The sequence below is a fragment of the Agelaius tricolor genome, unplaced genomic scaffold (assembly GCF_023055355.1).
Source record: "Agelaius tricolor isolate 1412-34295 unplaced genomic scaffold, bAgeTri1.0.p SCAF_8, whole genome shotgun sequence".
NCBI lineage: Eukaryota > Metazoa > Chordata > Aves > Passeriformes > Icteridae > Agelaius > Agelaius tricolor.
This window is the reverse complement of record NW_027269268.1, coordinates 32,447,778-32,468,710: the sequence shown is the minus strand read 5'-3', so window position 1 is coordinate 32,468,710 and position 20,933 is coordinate 32,447,778. Positions and strand designations below refer to the sequence as shown.

Genomic DNA, 20,933 nt, shown 5'->3' with positions numbered 1-20,933 from the left:
AAATCCTTCTTTTAGACTGCATAAAATTTAGAACATTTTGAGAAAAAACAAGTTGCTTTACCCTTTAGAAGAACCAGTCTGCTACTCAGTGATTTTTGTCAGGTAAGACAAGTCAGTTCAAGCAAGAGCCAAGTAAAGAATCCATGTCAGAAACAGCAAGGAAAGCTGAGCCACAGCTTTTTCTGCTAGATAGGGTAGATATGAAGATATTGCAAGTCTTTTAAATATGGGTATCAAAGGATACTGTCAAACAGCAGAACAGGTGTAGGTGTGGCCAATTCAACTTTTGCATCTGTTATCTTTTCACTTAAAAATAGTTGCTCAGCCTGTTAGAATATTATGCATTATATATGGGCAGATAAATCTCTCAAACAGAAAGTATGATCGCTAATAAAGATTAGGGGAAATATCTTTTTATGATTAAGAATAATACTCAAAGTTGAATCAAAAAAACTAAAAATAATTCATCTTCTAGCTGCTATTTTGGAATTTTAAAAGTCAAAACACATTTTGCATTAATTTAGAATCACATTAATTTAGAATCTTGTTTAGTTTCACTTCAAGCTGTAAAATCAGAAAAGTATCTGTGGCTTATTTGGCAATTCTGCACTTAGTTTTCTGCTTTCTCCTTGATTTCAGGATGTGGGAAGCACTATCAGAAATTTGGTGACTGGGTTGCTCTGAATAAAAGGAGAAAAATTTCACTTGATCACAGAGATCATTAAGTCATGTAGCCATCTTTTCAAGCTGTATCCCTTTATGGATCTCTTATCTGCAAAATGCAGCTGACATTTTCTGTGGTGTTCAATTTTGAAATAAATTCTAATGAAAGGGGGCGTATTTGGCATCACAATTGAGTGGTGGAGCCAGTGGGTTTTTGTAGCTCCTTGCTAAAATACATACCAAAAACTAGAGTACAAATCAGCATGTGAGATTGTGTAAAAATGTGCATCAGGCGAGTTCCAAAAATGAAGATGCCATGAACTAAGATTAGAAATAAAGGCTGCAGCTATATGTTTAAAAAATATTTATTTTCTGACTCAGGTCTCAGTTTAAAACCTTGAAACTGTTCTAGCTAATGCCAAATATTAAGATCCCTTTAGTGCTATATATCATAGTATTTGCAAAGGTCACAATTTCTCTCACATAGAAAATTAACTTTCATGCAGGATAGTATTTTCATTTTTTAAATTATTTTAGATCTGTAAGCTCTACAGGACTTTGTGTAGGAGTTAAAATACTTTTTTACCTGCAGCTTATAGGTTGTATGTCAAGCTCTGTCCTCAGAGGATGCTCTCAGACTGTAGATTAGGCCTGTCAGCAGTGTTTAAAGTTGCCAGAGTAACTCTCAAAAACCAAATAGACTTAGAAAGGTGCAACTCTCCCTCTGCATCTGGGTTTATGTATGTGAAGGAGAATGAGGTAAGATCAGGTAATTATCTCTTCTTAAGAGGTAGTAAAGAAGAAATACTGTGCATGTGGGTTATCTGTGTCTAGCCAACATGTACAACTGTATTTTGTCACAAAGTATGGAAATATACAGCCCAGAGGGAGCTTGTGTGGTCCAGGTTAATGTATCTTGCTGTTTGTGCTCCCATTTGCACTGAATTTCAGTGCTTATCTGTTGAAACTTTAGGAGCAAGCAGAAGTGTGCTATGACTCACTGAGTGACATTTTGTAAACACTCCTACTCAGAGAAAGGTTAAACCCCTTAAAAGTATATATGAAAATAGAAGCATTCAGGTTACTCAATATTGTTATATTATTACAGTCCCAAGAGATGCTGCTTCTTTGCACCACACTGCAGATAGGAGCAATGACTGTATCCATCTCAACAGAGAAATTGGCATTTCCTAGTATGAAACCAGTAGAGGTAAATTTTATTGTCCAAGTTTCTTATAAGAAGAAGTTATAAACTGATGAAGAATTCTGAACTGCATCTTCAGAAATAATCACCTCCTTTTTTTTCTTTTTTTTTAATTATTTTGTTCCTGGGTTCCTAAGTGTCCTGGTGTTCTAGATATTACTCTCTGAAACTGAGGTTGCAAAGCATTTTTTTTTGTTATTTGAATTCCCCGGATGAATTGAACACTTGGTTTAATCCTGATGTCCTGGACGAGTAAAACATCTATAGCAGATTTTTATGAAAGTGTTTCTTTTGACAGCCTTATAGCTGTAGAAATGTGCATCAATGAAAATAAATTCAGAATTAAAAAAAAAATCTAAATCAATTCATCTAGTACATTTCTGAGTTTTAGGTATTGGCAATATGTAGAGTGATATGGAACAAAGAGAAAACTGGTTTCAGTATTCTGGGGACAGATGTGAAGTAAAGAAAATTTGGCAGGTATTTTTCATTTTAAGTTCTGCATTACTAGTATTGCTTTAGACAAGGGCTGAACTACACCTCCTTATACTGAGTTTAGAATAAGACGGCTAGGTAGAAAAATGGGCATTGGAATATAATTTGCAGCATTAGTTTGGACATTTTGAAATCAGCTTTTAATAATTAAAAATAGAGGTATTTTTACCCATTTATGCAAATGTATGGGTGTAATTTGATTGTTGATTACTAAACTCTGCTATGTATTAACACAATGAATTTATTCACTTATCTCTGAGTCTCCTTATCTGTGTCTTGACTGTTGAAGCAAGGCCAGGACTCTGGTGTCATTAATCTCACACCACTCCCCACATATCTTGCATTAAAACAAGAGATGACTGATTTTGAGACCCATACTAGGGTCACCTGTTTACTTTATATGAATTGGATACCAGCTGTGCTCTTCAGGCCTGACATTTTACTATTTGATGGAAAAGAAGCATTTCAAAGGACCAGCAGATGTCGGCAGCAAAGGCTGCTCTTCAGACCTTCAATTCACATCAAGACTGATGACATTTATCTGTCTCTCAAGTGTTGCTCCACAACCCAAGACAGCCACAGTCTAGCTGGTTTTTCATCATTTGATTAAGTATTTGTTGGGCATTTAATCTGCCTGACTTCTGCTAGCATTTGTGCTGCTATATCAATAACAAATCTAATCTGAAGCATGCTGAATGGAGCCAGTATTAAAAGTTTTCTGAAATGCCTTCAGCCTTGTCTTTTTCATATTTTTCACAGTGAAAAATATAAGAAAATATGATTCATAGCTGAGATTGCATGCACAGTGAAAAGTATGAATCAGTAGTAGCCAGTTGTATGTGTTTGAGATTACCAACATTCCATGTCTTTTTAAGTGATTTAAATCAGTTTTCAAAAACAAGGCTGTTTTAAATCACAATTTCAGCCACTCTTTCCCACAGAGATGATTATATATATGAAAGTATTCTAGAGCCAGGCAGAATAGAAGTTCTACTCTATAAAGCCTAGAAGCTTTATGTTGGGAATCAGCTCCTAGAATTGCTGCATTCCTTCTGTCTGCATTGTAAGAATAACAACTTTATATTCTTTTTTAGAATTTGGCTCAAATAATCAGCTATTATTTGCCAATCACAACGAATTAAATTCTTTAAAATCTCAGTTTCATTAGCTCTCTGGATGCACCCTGAATATCTGTCCTTGTGTTGTCTATCCCTTCTTTTCTCAAGCATGCAAGAAATCTCCTCAGTTCAGAGCCAGACGGTTTACTAGATTTCTCAACTCCCCAAGATTTCCTGCTATTTTAACAAATAGAGATTAATTTACACATTTTGGCTCAGTCATATGTAACTTTTCTTCTGGGGATGCTGAGAGGATAAGTGGTCTCAAGAACTTCAGAGCTTCTTTTTGGCTCTGCCTCATAATTACAGCATGATCTGGTTCTTGTCTTTTGCTGGAGATCTTGATATGATTATCTGATGACATAGATGTTGAAAATCATCATGAATGATGATTCTGTCTCCCCTTTATGTACCTGTGAGGTGAAATTGCAGTTTCTTATATGTGTGTGTAAATGCTAACATCTTAAATATATTATGCTGCATAATCATCCTAATTTTTCATGACATCATTTTTAATAGTAGTCCATTGTTCTGTTGAAGTTTCCATTGGCAAATTAGTTCTCTATGAAAATACTGTGTCCTTTTACAGTCATACACTCAGTTATTGATTATTTTAATTAAGAGGTAATCTGTTCAGATCTCCTCTATGAAAAGATTAAGTTGGGGGGTGTTCAATTGTAGATTTGAAACATTGCTGTGAATAAGATTTGGATTTTAAGCTGTTTGACTAAGTTTCTTCACTGTTTTGACTGCAGATTTTAACAGCAGCTTTTGCCTATTGTTGTGTACCCTAGAGATCCAATGATGCCAAAGATTTATTTTTAATCAATTGGAACAATTGATAGTAATAGATATCTGTTCACATACTTAAGATTATTTTCTGTAACTCTTATTTATAGGGATGGTCCCATTGACCTCAGTAAGGTTATTTGTGTAAATTCTAGTTGATCTCAACAAGAATTATGCAACTGGAACCCCAGTGACCTCTTGTAAGTAGCATAATCTGGGTTGTGTTCCAAGTCTTCCACAAGGGCTTTAGAAGATATTTTCAGATTTTGGATTAAAATGCCAAAATGGCATTTTAATCTGATGGCTTGAAACATTTTTTGAATGATTAAAGACATCTGCCTAGTCTAAGCATAGGAAATATCCATATTACTGATAACAAGGTGATATGGATGACTGAATGTTTCTTTTTATAGTGGTATTTACTACATATAGTGTCTTACTGTCCTCTGTTTTACATAAATTTAAAATCCCAAACAATCTTTCCCAATAGCTTTTCCAGATGTCCTCAGCCCTATCAACAGTGAAACCCTTAGTGCTGAAGTAGGCAGCATTTTTAATACTTAGGAATTAATGGAAAGCTTGTGGTTTAATAGGCAGTATAGAAGGATTTGTGTAGCTGTTTAACAAATACTAGATGCCAACATGCTTTAGTTCAAAAAGAAGTTGCAGATGCAAAAAGCCACTTGCAGGGCTAGTTTAAACTGAGTGGCCTGTGACTGATTTGAAATGACAGAACATAAAGCTCACACATTGTGTGGCAGTTTTCAGAAGCACTCTCAGGAGATTGTTCCCTTCTACTTTTAAGGAACTGTGCTGAATCCAAACTGGCATGTTTTGTTTCAGTATGTCCTGTTCTTGTGTTCCCAGTCTTTGTTCCCCAGATTTATACCAGTTACCCTAACAATCCTTATGTCCTCTAATGTTGAAAAGACTTCTATGCATACACTTCATAGAGTAGGTTGTGACAGGGTGCTTCCAGGGTGCTTGGAAATTCTAAGATCATCCAAATATTTTCATTAGAGAGGCAGTGGAGAAGTTGTATTCAGTCACAAGAGGCAAAAAATTCTACCAGCTATTACTTGCAGATCATATGAATAGTCATTAAGTGTGTTCCTGTATATCTGGCAGTCCTGCTCATCTTTATATTACAGTTAATTTCAAAATCATGCCTATCCTTGACAAAATAAGTGTCACATTTACCGAGATCAGACTTGCAGATACATTTTTACTTTGAAAACTACATGGACATGACATTCTCTAGCCTCATATATATGTGAAGAATAAAATAGTGTGACCCCCTCAATGCACAATGGAGATCATTAATATTGCAGTACATTATGAATATTCATCCTCAGCACACTATGGTTTCTGGCATTGCTTCCACTAGTATTTTATGCATTCATTTCTTTCATGTTGTCCTACTCTAATATAGAGCATGGTTGATTTATTTCCTAATCTTTGTAAATGTGAACTTCCTTGGGTGGCTGAAAACCTTACACTTCTGTAATCTCCCTACACCCAGCAAGAGGCAAAGGGAAAAGTTCTTTATTCATTAAGTAATCTGTTTCTTTTCTTATTTTTTTTTCCCTCAAATCTCAGCTTGGAAACCAGAAAGTAACTGCCCCTGTGATGGAGGTAAATGCTTCACAGACACACAGACAAACAGCAACAGAAGCTTCTCCACTGCCTCTTCCTTCTCCTGTGGTACCAGTTAACAGAGCCTCTTTCTCACCAGACAGTGGCACCCACCCAGTACCATATTCCTTGCCAACGCTTGATGATTTTTTGCCTTCCCTCTTTGATCAGAGCCCAGCCCTGTCCCAGTGTCCATACAAATGCCCGTTCCTGGCTGCTGCCAGTGCTGCCCCCAGGAACAGGAGCGAAGCAGCCTCTGTGAGCACAGACTCTGCCATGAGCGAGTGCTCCTCGCGCACGCTGAGCGAGTGCTCCACTGCCATCCTAGATGAGCTGCAGACTTGTAGCTATGATACCACTGACTGCTCTGAAACACCTTCCCCAACCCTGAGCCAGATGTCTGCTGTGTCAGATGGCACCACCTTAACCAACACTGCTGCCACCTCTCATGTAATTATGCTTCCTTTTTTCCTCCTCCATTTTGTTCAAACAGGTTGTCAGAGGGGAACAGAGTTCGACCTTGTCTGTTATCCCATTACACAGACAAGTATTTTGGTAGTAATTTTCCATGGTCACAGTCTGACAGTGTTTTGTAACAGTTGTTAAAAAAAAAATCATTGGCATAGCAGATTTGGGAGTACGAAATGATTGCTGCACAGTTGTGAGTGGTCAGCTAAGGTGTATCAAATGCCTTGCTTAAAAAAAATCAATTCAAGAAATACTTGTTCCAAAGTATTGAAAGCAAGCATTCCATGGAGCTTGAAGAAATTTGTTTAAAATATTGTTATCGGTTTACAGGTTTTTGGAGTCTGGACTACCACCATTTTTGACTTACACTGAGATGCAGACTTCAATAATGTTATTTGTAAATTCATAGTAAATGTTCACAGTATTTAATGCAGTTTTTTCCCCAGCCATGATGACTGCACAAAACTGGTTTTCTCTCCTCTAATTAACCTTTTCCTTTCATAAATACAGTTTCTTATAGGACTGAACTGCATAAATAATCTTGAACTATTCAAGTGTACTGTTACTTTTCTCTTGGTGAAGTCAAGGGAAAAACCAGTATGCAGTTAGACACTTTATAGATACATTCAGTTTTCTGTACCTTAGTATACTCATATGTGGGGAGAAAGAAGGTATGGAATCTGGGTCAAACCCAGATCACTTTTGATTTCTTTTGAGATTATCCACATGATTAAAATGAGTCAGAACAAAGCCTTCATTTAAATTGAGCAATTCATTGCTGAATTGCAAAACAGAGAGATGTTCTGAATCCAAAGTTTTACTGGGTCACAGCAGTGTTCAAACTTTGTATAAATTCTTCAGCATACAGTAATTTTCAAGCCTGAAAAGAACAAACAGTATATATATTTTTTTAAGCTTTGTGTATAATTTATAAAAAGTATTTTGAGTCCAACCTTGCACATAGTCACCTGGAAAGCCAATGATTGGTTGTCATTGCTCTGGATGCTGCTAAAAAATATTAATAGCAGTCATGTAAAAACTTTAATTCTTAACTTCTGTAACACAGCTCTGAAAACACTGGGGTTTCTTAAGAATCATTACTATGAATCTGCATAAAACACAGTAATTGTAGCCAAAGATACCATAATAAGTATAGACTGGTCAGACAGAGTCACCACATGACCATTTACTAGCTATGGGAAGCATGGAATGTTTATATTTTCTTGTAGCCTACTTCTAAAATTGTCAGCTAATTGTATTTGTTTTCTTTGAGCATCATTTTTTGCAAGCTAAAGTGAGCAGTTGGTCCTTCTGTCTCTTTTTGGGTTAGTGTCCCAGTAGAAGGCTATGTAATGGTCAGGTCTGACCATCACTTTCTCTTTTACACATGGCAGTGATGAGCATAATGTTTATTCACTGTTAATGGACAAAGCCAAATGAAAAAACACTCACCCAAGAGCAAAAATCACCAAGTAGTCCTAAGAACCCCACAGAAATTAAACTGCTGGCAAAACCCAACTCTGCAGTATAGAAAAGTCATCATCTCCCACTCTCTGTAGAGAAAGTCCAGATGGCTAAAAATGCATCCATGAAATGAAAAACATCTTGAAGGATTTTACTTCCTTGTAAAATCTGGGAATAAACTCTGTCACCTGGACCTAAAGTGTCACATTCTCAGATTGAAATGTCATTAACTACCAAATTATTCCAAGGGAAGAAAAGGCCTTTGAAATTTTGTTTAACTGTCTTCTCTAGCTAACCTTGTAAACCGTGCAAGATGCAGCAGATGAACAAATGAAATAGCCACCTTCACAGACATTTTCCTCAAGGAGAAAATCATTAGAAACTAAAAAATTATAATTAAGCTGAGATCTTATCTAAGACCTTCAGAAGCAAACCCAGAAATGTCATGAACATGCCACATACACATATATGACTGATGTCCTTCCACTACTTGTGTAGGTCCTATTTTCATGATATTTTGTACTACTTAGTGTAAATGCCTTGCTGTCTAACTGAGCTATTTGGTAAAGTCCTTCTCTGGAATATCTCAGTCTTTTATTACAAAAATTCATAGGAGTCTGCAAAGAACTCACACCAGTTCTGCTCAGAGAAGCAAAAGCCATGGTAAATAAGTAAGAGGGTGTAAGGCTCTGCATGTAGTTGCACCCTGCCTTCCCTAGAAACAAGCTTTCCCAAAGATAATATGTAGGAGAAGAGAATGGGTGAACCCCTGAAGTAGAGGAGAGATAGCTGGCCTCAGTTTGAAAACTTATCTGAAAACATGCCTTCATTGAAATGCTGTCTTTGAGTTATGTAGCTTTTCTATTCTTCCATCTCCAAAGCTGGGTTTTTTTGCAGGAGAGGGTCATGGAAGAAAAGCCAGCTTACTTTTGGTTCTGGAGTTTATTAAGAGAGGAAACATTTACACACAAAACTTTCAATGGAGACATCACCACGACAGAAACTGTTCAGCTCATTTCTGAAAACAGACATCCTTAAAATGACAAACCCCTGAATGCATCTAGGAGTTCACATAATGTCTGCATAGGACCCAGAAATGGTTTTTCTCCCTTAGCTATGAGAGGCCAAGATGTTAAAAATTTCAAATCAATTCAGTAATCTCCGGAATACAAATGCATACAGAGGGTCATGAATATTTTAGTTTTTATTTGTAAAAATAATATGCATTTTAATATGTTTTTATTTATGCTTTGCTGCTTCAGGTAGTCTCTTGTTTACATCTGCAGCATGTTTTAGTTCATTTGTTATATAAAATTGAGCCAATTTTGTAGTTCTTCTAATTCAGATTTAAAGAACAGTTCTGCATTAAAGGAGATGTTGCAGAGAGCTTCACTTGCTTTTCTGCTGAAATATTCACTACCCTCTTACTTCATTCAATGCTTTCTCAGCATCTCAGTTTTGATTCTTTCAATACTCCCTGTAAAAGTGATGCAGCCCCAGTGCAAGGATTCTAAACCTGGGGGCAGATAGTTTCCTCTTGTGAAGTGCCTCTAGTGACTAAAGCCTAAATGGCTTTACGTGCTTTCTGCTTTTTCCAGTTTGCTTAGCTCTCCCACTTTTGATTTTGATTTTGTTCTGTCATTTTGTGATTGTGGGTTGTTGGTTTTTTAATTGGTGCTATTTATTTTTATTGTGATAGATTACATATCAGCATGCCACAGTCACTCCAGCTGAGTTCCATTTTTTAAAGAATTTTTTTTCATTCTTCTCAGCTAGTCTTAATGAGACTTTTCCCTTCAGTCTGCACAGAAGTTCCCATTAATATCCATAGTGCTTGAGTATGTGCACTAAGGGAATATGTCTCTTGGTGTGAGGAATCTGTGGCAGACAGCCTTTGTCACACAGTGTTGGGAGCTTTTACTGCCATCTTCATTTTATATTGCTGTCAGACATCTGCAAACCTTGTTTGTGCCATCTTCATTGCCTTGACCATGATCTCTGTCACCTTCCCAAAACAGCATGCGTCACAGCCAGCACACACAAGGAGGGAAGAGGGGAGGTACAAGATATATAAGGGCCACACTCTGCTCCCTTTGTGATAAGCTTTGTGTTTCAGTGAATGCAGATGCGATTAGGCTGTGTACCTGACAACTGGGAATTGTTGCGTGGATGACAGTCTTGCATCACTCTTTCTTTGGGATTGCAGTTGGAGAGCTTTGTGTGTAGTTTAATGGGATATTGTTTTGTCTCTCTTAGGCTCAGATCACAGTGAATGGGAATTCTGGCACTGCTGCCAGCCCAGTGAGTCACTTTCAAAGGCCTTTTTCCCCTTCTTCAGCTTACCCTCCACCAGCTTCACTCAATTCCAACATTGTTATCATGCAGCATGGCAGGATGATGGGTAAGCCTCACACAGAATGTTTGCTTTATACATTACACAACGAATTCTGATTCATGTGGTAAAGACTGCAAACAATTGCAGAGTGCTTCACGTCCATAATGAAGGTATTGTCTATTCATCTACCTTGGGAAGTAAATGCAAAAACATAATAGCATTCATTGTTAGGTACAGCAGTGATCCTGAACTGGAGTTACTGTTAAGTTTTATAACCTAGGTGTGTGAGCTAACCTCTTGCCAATTTTCTACTGGCTTTACCAAGGAAAGGGCATCTATCCAAATCACTCAACCTGTCCAGCCCTTTCAGATATTGCCATAAGAAACTGAGGGCCCACTTTGTACTTTGCTCCTCCCTACAACTTCCTTAATTCTTCAGCAGAAATACTGTCAACAAAGGGAGAGGCTCTGGGCTGTTAAAAACCTAAAGCCACATCAATCTCAAACTTGTTTATGTATTTTTTTAGAGCATCTTTAATGTAAAAATTAAACACAAACCAAGTACTATCAGCCTTAGGCTCTTTGCCAGTCTTATCCCATTTTGCCAAGAGAATAATTTACTTGCTTTTTCTACCAGTGTTGTGCATATTTAGAAAAGATTATGCATGCAAAATAACTTGAATGTGGTCCCACAGTTTACATTTTTTTTTGTGCTTGCAGGGAAATTAGGTGACAGTTCTTGCTCTGAGACATCTTAGACAAATGCTGCTGTCATCATAGTGATAAGTACAAAAACTGTATACATGGGTTACTCCAAATCCCAGAATTCTAGAGTTTTTGAGTGCTTCCAGTTTGCTGATCTAAAGATCTATCAGTACTGGTTTGGATGTTCTTAAAATATGTATTTTCCCAAGACTTTCACTCTTGTATGATGCTGAAGTTCAGTATTCCACAGTAAGAGCCTGATTTAATTCTATTTGCTCATGTAGAAATCCCCCTGATGGCCTCAGTTTGAGGCCTATGAAGAATGAAGGATCAAATCCAAAATGTTTTCTAAATTTAACATCATGCATTTTGGGAAAAAGTTCCAAATATTCAGACGTTTGCCACACAGAGTTGCCCCTCGCCATATATGTGTAGCACTGAATTATTTACAGGATTTCAGACTTGAGTAAACAGCTGAAACAGCCATGCCAAATCCAGCACTGCAATGGGAGTGAGCAGAAATATTCAAATTAAAATTAGAGCTTTCAGTCACTGGAGCTCCTTTTACTGAGGAGTCACTGAGGCTCATATTGCAACTCATATTTTTCTTCAGAATAATCAGTGGATATTAATGCCACATGAAAGTCAATTTTTATTGTCACCATATATATATAGAACATATATTTTTACTTCCTGCATTCATTTATTCTGCAGCGGAAACATCTCACTTTACCTGAATTTGCAAAATAGAGGCTTTGTAATAGCAGCCCACTAATTTACTGAAACCTGCTGCTTGAAGGAGGAGGGCTCTTTTTCCTGTATACAGGAAAGAGTGTATTGTCTGCAGAAGTACAAATTTTCATGTCACATCCCAGCACTGAGGTGTTTCTTGTTAAGTTTTGGTCTGCATTTTAGAAGGAAATGGTAATAGTGATGTATTAATTTCATTAGTTATAAAGGAAGATTTAAGGGGGAAGGGTAGAAATATTGCAGGTCACCATAAAACAGTATCAGCTTGAACACTTCACCTGAATTACTGTAGGTGGATCATCAGATTGCTCTACAGGTGCTGGGTTACAAAAACCATTTTTATGGATTATACATGTAGTCCCATAAACATATCAACACATGTTAAGAGAACACTATATGTCAGGATTTTTTGCTTTAAAATATTCATGCATCAAAACTTCACGTTTCTTAGCATGTATGACATAAGTTTTTGTGCAAGGCTGTCTTCTGTGCTTAGGGAGCAGCAATTTCTATAGTTTGCTAGGCTTGGTGGGTGGAAGTTTTGAAATTATGTCAGTGGTTTCCAAGGAACGGGTAGAAAAGGTGCAAAAGTTTGATTTATAGGAGAAGGGCTGCTGCACCTTTCTCAACAGATCTTGCTATGTTTGTGGGGCTTTTTTCTCTTTTTATTGAGCAAGTTTGTCTGGTCCTTAAATAAGTTTATAATTCTGCATAAAGTAGTGCATTAAGTAGTGCAAATCCCGAGTTAAGATGATATTTCTTTAAAAAAATGTATATGTATGTGATTAAGATTGTCAGCCTTTGTACAGTGTACTGAAATGGGGAAGTATGTTTTAACTGCCAAGTATGATTATTGAGTCATTACACAATTTTCTGTCATGTTATCTTTACAGAGTCCACAGAGACATACTCACAGCATGTTCAGAATGTTGGCACCACCACCACCACCAGTACAATACCAATCTGTAGATCCTCAGAAGAAGAAAAAAAAATTACAGTAATTAAAGCTCCACATTATGCAGGGATTGGCCCGGTAGATGAATCTGGAATCCCTACAGCAATTAGAACGGTAGGAAATTCTGGGAAATCTGTGTATGAACTCATACAATGAACTGATTGTTGGTAATGGGTTTTTCACATTCTTCTACTCTTATATAATTTGGAATAGAGCGTGTGTAATCAGCAGCCTTGTGAATATAATATTGTGTGTTGACGAAAAGGAGAATGCTGATGGGAGCATAATTGGGCAACCTCATGTTTCTAGTTTTAATTAGAAGTAGCCAAAATTTTGTGTCTTTCTTGTGTCTCTTGTAGTTCTTGCCTTTTGGAGATGCACGGTAATTGCATTTGGTTTATTTCTGAAATAAAGCGTATGCATACTATATATATATGTATATATGTGTGTGTGTGTGTGCAAATAATCATATGTACATCTGTGTGTATATGCAAAAATCTTACACCTCTGCATTTTTTGGGGCAGTGTTCTCATGTCATCAGGGTAGTGTAGAAATGTGCAGTTTTGTTCTGCTGGCAATCTAAGGGAGCAGCATTTTTGTGACAGTGCAGTAAATAATCCTTGTGCCCTTGAGTGACACATAAGCGAATAGCTGGGGAGCCCTTTCATTGTGCAGCCCCGTTCTAATCATCTGCCACTGGTCACTGCTTGAGTGGTCCCAGGATGTCAGACTGAAGAGTTTTGTTTTCACTATGCTGAAGCATTCTTTCCACTCTGCTGTCAGGGCAGCCTCTTCTGGCCGCTCCAGAGAGCGCAGAGGCAGCTGCACTAGGTCTGTAAAGGCAGCACTTGCTGGCCTCCCCAGCCAGAGAAGAACTGCTGTGCTGGACGGACAAAGGGAGAAGAGTGGGAGCCAGGATGAAAGCGGCAGAGCCCTTGCAGGTGAAGTCTTAGTGAGGTGCAGGGATGTAGCAGCTGTTGGATGTATCCTGTCTGCCAATATTGACATACGGGGGGCTATGTTGTATTGCCAAGAATTGCTTCAAGGGACTGAAAAATTAGAGGGGAAACCAGGAATTAATGGAGAAAATCACTAGGAAAAAATCAGGATAAGTGGTAAGATGGGGACAATTTTTATAGGAATGGGGGAGAAACTCTGGCATTTCTTGCTTTATTTATGACATTAAAAAGTTATATGATCAGAATCTTTTAAAAATGAAGACATTTCTTTCCAGCAGTACTCTAGCTTTCTGTCCTCTTTTTAAGTAGTCCCTTTGCTTTATATTGGATATGGTAATTGGTTTTGTGCTTTTTTAGTAGCAGATTGTTCTAATAGGGTGCATATCAGTTATATAAGATTATAACAGAAATCCCCCTTAAGTGTGCCTAATGAAGCTGGCAATCTGCCAAACTATATTTAACTTTCAGGTTGTATGATCTGAGTTTTTCAGATTTTCTCCTAAAAATATAATTCAGTTTGAATTAGGACATTTTCCTGCTGGTTTTGCTTTGATTTTTGGTGTGTTTCAATTTCAAGAAATCTTATAGCCTGTAATCTTGCTATTATAGAAATAATTCTCACAATCAGATAGAAGTTAAAGCTTTATGCTAGCGTGTGTATGTATGAGTGTATCTGATGTGCCATTTTGCATCCTTATTCGGCTTCCTTAAGGCATAGCTGGTAGTAAATTTGTTTTCAAGATACTTATTTGAGATTACTTTATAAGTGTGCACAAGTATATTTGAGCCCTGTGTATCCCAGCTGAGCAAGAACAAAGTTGGTATAGTTGTCAGCAAGACTCAAATATGCTGCACCTTGCAAAACTGCTAAAACTGCATTTTCCATTAATAGTAGAAGGTAGAGTATATCACCTGCCCTTTCTCCAAGGTGAGTGAGCAATCCAAATAGGAATCTTCTCCCAGGAGGTTCACCCTCAGTCCATCTGAAGAGAGAAGTTTTCAAATTAATTCAATTTATCATTGCACATAAAGTTTAGAAGTTTCACTCTTCCCTCTTTGCAAAAATGGCAACAGTCTCTCGAAAAAGCAGTAAATGAAGATTCAGGGGTGATAGGTAACACTCACTGTGTTCCAAAATGCTGTGCTGCTCGAAGTTTAGCATGTTATTAAGAACTCAGGAGCATCTGTGTTCCAGATTTTGAGTGCTTCTTAGGAGTAAAGAGATTTTGCAAGATGTGATCGTCTCCTCCGAGTCTGTCTTTACTCTTAGATCATGGTTCGAGACAGCTGTTTAGCCAAGGAAAACAGAAAGATGTTCTTTCTATTCCTGCTAACCCATTTGTATCAGGCTTCTGAGAAGGGAAGGACTCCTATAAAGCTTTTTATTCACTCAGAACCCCTATCCCATGTTAACATGTTCCTTCTGTGCCACTTTAGCTCTTTGTAGCTCTGGGAAATGCCAAGTCTGAAAATTCAGATTGTTGTTAGGTTCTGCCTTTGTGCCAAGCCCTGCCCCAAAGATGGTAAAATTCCAAGACACTAAAAATGAAGTCCCTGAAAAAGAGAGGATAAAATTCTGTACAATCAGAACAGCATTCAGTCAAATATAGCACAATTTACCACTGATGGGGACCTGGGAAAGGAAAAGCCAGATTCATGGTATGCAGTAACGCTACACTGTTTCAGTCCATCCAAAATGAATATTTATATCTAATTATCAAAAATAAATTGGTAGACTGAAAGGCCTCTACTTAGTAAGACGGAAAAAAATCAAGTCCTGCTAGGTTTCTTTTCCATACTTAGTGGTGTAATATTTCAGCTCAGGAAAAAAACCACAAAAAAACAGAGGTCCACTGAAAGTCTCAGAACATTCTGAGTTGGAAGATCCACAAGGATCATCAAGTCCAGCTCTAAGTGAATAGCCCATATGGGTATGCAAGCATTATTAGCACCCTGTTCCCACCAGCTGAACTAATCTCAGGGTCAGAGAGGCCTCCTTTAATTGCATACTTCCTGATGGATGATTACAATAGTGCAGGGATTACGGACTCTCCAAAGGAGCAATTGCAGTTACTTCTTATGTCCTCTACGTGCTGTTTGGCTGATTGTTTTTTTCACATACGATGATGCCGTGTTCCAACATTTAATTGCATCGGCTGTAATATATGCAAAGCAGGATGGCATCTGAATGGCTTTGTGCATTGTGAATACTCTTAATTCCTCAAACAATTTTGGTGTGTGGGATTAGTGAATATAAATTGAGAAAATGAATTCCAAAATTAATGTATTCTATTTCTTAATCCTGTCTGGTTTATAACATAAAGCCAAGTTACTGGCTGAGGCTGAAACTCCTAGGAGGGTTTGCTGGGAAGATGATGAGAGAAAGAAACATTCAAATACCCAGAAGGATGTTGGGAAACCTTCTCTACTCATGGAAGCTTCTTCATACCTGATCTCTGTGTGGGAGCCTCCTTTGACTTTGTGGAGGACCTGACAATGCTTGACAAACAGCAGGGACATGGCAGCAGTATTTATGCATTATTTGTGATTTGTTCACCTACCACTGGTTGGAAGACTCTCCTTGGTTTAATACAATCAGAAAGGCAGGCACAATATCATGGGACTGTTGCTGTGGGAAATGAGGAGAAGCAGGGAGGTTATGTCCATCAGTGTGAATTGCGTCAGACTTCCTGGAATTGTAAACTTTTGAGCATATATCATCCTGGAGCACTAAACAGCATACTTGTTTCAAGTCCAGCTAAATTATTCTAATCAGAGTTCCACTAGTGTAGATATTTAAGACCTTTTGGGAAACAATATGAATATGACCCAAATCTGCTTCTGAATAGCTTACACTTGGCAGAACTCAGCACATTGGTAAGTGGGGGAAGGGACCTATTTTATCTTGAGACAAAACTGAACCTCCTTTACCTCTGTCTTGCAAGGCAGGCCTAGGTAAAAAGCATAACTCTGCTTTATTTTTTTCTTACCCAGGAGATCCCCAAATTCTTTGGGGAACTGACTGTCTGCTCTTATTTTAAACATTGTTCTAATAATAGTAGCAATTTTATGAGAACTCAATATAAGTCCTCAGAATACAGGACTAGGCAGACATGCCTAGTCCCTCATAGTAAGAGCTCACCATTGTAAACAAAACATATTAGTTATGTACAGATAACAAGTAATCATGGCAAAAGTGGGATTTAGTAAAGATGGTGAACACATGCACATCTGTCCAGTATTCTGTAGGGAAGAATTCATAGATTTTTGCTTTTTGTGCTAAAGAGGAGTAAGCAAAGTGATTGCAAATTTGGTATTTGCTGGTGCAAAATAATGCACTTCAAGAGAGGTCCTTTGAATTTTCCCTGTGTACCATGAGGTTTGAACATAGTGATTTTTGTGGATGCCCCATCCCTGGAGATGTTCAAGGCCACACTGGATGGAGCTCCAAGCAACCTGGCCTAGTGAACATTGTCCCTGTCAGTGCAAGGAATGTTAGAACTTGATGATCTTTAAGGTCCTTTTCAACCCAGGCCATTCTATGATTCCATGATTCTTTGCACTAAAACTTCTGCTTTTATGGCTACTGTGGAACAAGTAAAATTTTAGCACCTAAGAAGGATAATACTGTTTGCCTTTGTGTTAATCCTTTCCTGGAATATTATCATCCTCTCAAAGAAAATTGCAGTAAGAGAAAATTCAGAAGGGTAAGATAAAAAGAAGCACTAGCAGGAGTCAATATGAACAGAGTTTGGGAACCTTGGGATTCGGATTACTTAGTTTGCAAAAGTAAGGATAAATATAATTTAATGAGTGAATATTAAATAAGTTAAAAAAAGTTGTCTGGAAAGGGCTTTTAAAACTGTTAAAAAGAATACTCTTCGTCAACAATCCAAACATTAAGTCTGTAATATAGTGTGGTCTTAGTTCTTTTCTCAGTAGTATTACAAAGTTTTTCTGCATTATTTAACAATTATATTTAGAAAGTCATGTAAGCCAGAAATTGCCAGGGGGTCAAAAAAAGCATTCTTACATGTTTGTAATCATAACTGCTGAGGTGTTTCTATTTTCTGTATAGAATCTAGCATTCATCATTGTAAGATATAGAGCACTAAGGTGATGAACTGTTGATCTCGCAATAATTCCAATGTTCTGAACCATTATACCTTCCCAGGATCAGAGTCCAAGACAGACTCAGTCTTCAGTGTCTTCCAGAATTTGTTACAGGAATTCCATGATAAAATGCATAAATTAATTCAAAATAAATGCAAACTGTTATATTAAATAGGGAATAACATATAATATTTCTTTCCACAGAACATTAAATGTCTGATTCGATCTGTACACATGGGTATTTTTATTTTTTGTTAATTGTTAAAACTGTATTTTTTTCAGACAGTTGACAGGCCAAAGGATTGGTACAAGACAATGTTCAAGCAAATCCATATGGTTCATAAGCCTGGTGAGTCTGTTCTTGTCTTTTTCTCCTCATGTCCAGTTTGAGGGATGAGAAATTTTCTACTGTAGATCTCCTACCATCTGCCATTCTTTTGGAGAACTCCAGTGTTAGAACAGCGTGGGCTAGTAAACAGGCTGGCTTAAGGAAAAATTTTGTGCCTGAATTTAATTATTGTCATAGAATATCTTACTTGGTTTTGCTGAAACTGAGCTTTGGTGACATTCCTAGCTTTAATGTCCTTTATGATTTGCCCCAATGATGTCAGGAAACTGTGTAAATGGCAATTATGCTCATTATACCTCCAGAAGGAAGGAGACTTTACTCATCTCAGGTAGAGCTAACATTCAGTATGGTCACACAGAATGTTAGTGGGAGAATAAGAAATGTAGGCAGGAGAATGTTGGCTTACAGGCTCTAACTTGAACACTAGTCGCATAGTAGATATTTAGGATTGCCTTTTGTGATAGGAACAACAACTTAACAGTCTGTAGCAGAGGAACGCTGACAAAAGGAAGGAATCAAGCCTGGGAAGAGGAAAAGATCAGACAAAAAGTAATTTGCAGTTTAGTGCTAACTTAGTAAGTATGCAATATGAGTGACATGACCAGAAGATACAACACAATAAGATGGTAAAAACAGCCTAAGTATAATGGGAAGACAGAGTTTTCCAAAAGCACCTATGAGACAAGGAAAAGAAATACAGTGCTTGATTGCTTACCAATCTTTGATTTGTATTTGCAAAGACAAAGCTCATTTTCTGTGATGAACTGGCATGTATGGCACTACTGTAACATATGTATTTCTTTTTGTAGATGACGACACAGACTTGTATAATACTGCATATGCATACAATACTGGTAGGAATTACTCCGTGTTCAAAACGATGCTTTGTTAATGTCAGCAAGTGATGGTGTAGTTAACTCTTCACGCTCGCTTTTGTAATGCTTGTAGACACATTTTCTAGTGTCTCGTTTGATCTCAGTTGTTCATGCCTTTTTTCCCCAAATGAAACAAGTTTTAGTTTCATTCTTACTACAGAAATTAATTGCAGCTGTGGACCTCTTACTGTAGAGGGATACACTTAACACTGTGGTTTCTTGATTACATTGCATTTATTTTCACTAGTGATTGTTAGTAACACAGCCTTTCCTTTATAGAAATGGAAAGGGAACTACTGTGTGAAAATGAAAATACTAATTACTAACATGGAAAGACAAAAATAATGTACTGAATACACTTTAAAAATATGCAGCGAGAGTGCCTAATAAAAATGATTTTTTTACAAACTTTTCCATTTTTGTTATAGGCATTCATGTTGACATAATTTAGCCACAAGAAAAGACATACTCATCTAAGATATAATCATTGTGTCTTAAGAAGATTATACCCATATGGTAAAATTATTTCCAAAGAAAGCAAAAATGAAAGCATGAATAGACTATGTGCAAAAAGGCTATAGTGCCTTCTGCAAAACAGCCATTCAAAATTTTTCCATTTCAGTTTTTGTTGCATTAAACATGCTTTCAATAGTGCCTTTTTCTGTGCTGTTCAGATGACTTGTTGTGGGTCAGTGGTTTGGCATCTCTTTGTACTCTTGTGATCCTCTTCAAGATATGCTATTGCCTCATCATAACAAATCAAATAGTTATTAAACAATCAAAAAAGGTGTGTTTCCTGCCTCTTCTCTATCTTCTGAACATGGAACAACTGAGCAACAGGATGAGCCTGGAGATTAATTACAGGCTGTCATTAACAGATGTGATGGATGTATACACCCATTAACTTCTCCATCAAATTAATTTATTTTAACTGCACTGAAATTTGCCTATGTCTTTGTAATTTTGTGTAAAAATGTATAAGAAGCTCTCTAATGAGCTGCACAATACACAGCAATGTACTTTTAAAACTCATTTGCACGTTTTTGTAATCTTGCCATTTTATGGAGTTACTGTGGGTTCTTGTAGCAGTCCATGTTGTGCTTTTTTAAGACTTACTCTCATGTTATGACTGTTTCTGGTTTTGTTTTATATTAGGTAGCTACAGTCCATCCTTCTCTGCTCAGGCACACCCAGCTGCAAAGACACAGACGTACAGACCACTGTCCAAAAGTGCTTCTGACAGTAGCTCCGATGCCTTTAAGGTCTCATCCCCTTTGCCACCCCACGTGCCACCACCAGTACCACCACATCGTATGAGGCAACGCTCTACACCAGAAAAGTAAGTTTGTGCATTTTCAAAAGGTCTTCTTGATAAGTACAGTACTCCAGTTGCAGAAAATAACATGGGATAAAACAGCAGCTCTAGAATAATATGACTTCAAGGGCTTTATTCAAGGGCCAGTCAGGTGATGAGGGGTGATCTTTGCCAGGAGTCCAGGCATCATGCATAGTGCTCTCATTTCTTCAGTGTGCTAAAGCATTATTTTTTCTTATTCATGATGCACCCATGAGCATCATTAAGGATTTTTATTCTCATTAGTGGTATTGTCCTGCTTGCTGAGTTTCAGAACAGTCTGTGCTCTAGGAGCTGTCTTCAATAGTTAGTCTCTGAGTAGGGAAAGCCATTTATTGTATCCAGCACCAAAGAGAAAGCATCAAAAAGATGATGTAATTCAAAAGTCAAGGGAGAGCAAAGCTGTACAAGAGCATAGAAGTCAACCCACATTTCCCCAGAGTTCAGAAGTGCTTTATACCCCCATTTTTTTCAATCTCTATTTTGGTAGACCAAGGCAGTGTTTACAGATTAAAGAGGCATTTTGGATATCTCATAGTTCTCTACCCAAATTCTCTGCACAAAACCAAGTCCCACTGTTTAGAGTTCAGTCTGGAAAAAGTTAATAATAAATAACTCAGGAAAGAAGTACTTACCCTTTTGATACTTGCAAGAGACCTGCACACAAATTCTTGTGTTGACTTCAGCATGTCTGTAGGTTC

The 20,933-nt window shown here is 37.4% G+C and overlaps 1 protein-coding gene across 23 annotated transcripts in view; it reads left to right on the top strand.

Annotated features, from left to right (window-relative positions):
• Positions 1 to 20,933, top strand: part of SORBS2 (sorbin and SH3 domain containing 2) — a 145,230-nt gene that overhangs the window by 78,679 nt on the left and 45,618 nt on the right. For 12 of the 23 annotated variants that reach the window (XM_071432228.1, XM_071432230.1, XM_071432229.1 and 9 more), the window contains 6 exons: positions 5,869 to 6,354; positions 10,093 to 10,237; positions 12,520 to 12,695; positions 17,937 to 18,003; positions 18,813 to 18,857; positions 20,034 to 20,217. In XM_071432228.1, coding sequence (XP_071288329.1) covers positions 5,869 to 6,354; positions 10,093 to 10,237; positions 12,520 to 12,695; positions 17,937 to 18,003; positions 18,813 to 18,857; positions 20,034 to 20,217 — 1,103 coding nt within the window. Of the gene's footprint in view, positions 1 to 5,868; positions 6,355 to 10,092; positions 10,238 to 12,519; positions 12,696 to 13,387; positions 13,524 to 17,936; positions 18,004 to 18,812; positions 18,858 to 20,033; positions 20,218 to 20,933 lie in introns of those variants that run through there. The other 11 variants (XM_071432238.1, XM_071432236.1, XM_071432245.1 and 8 more) reach the window with 4 other exon arrangements.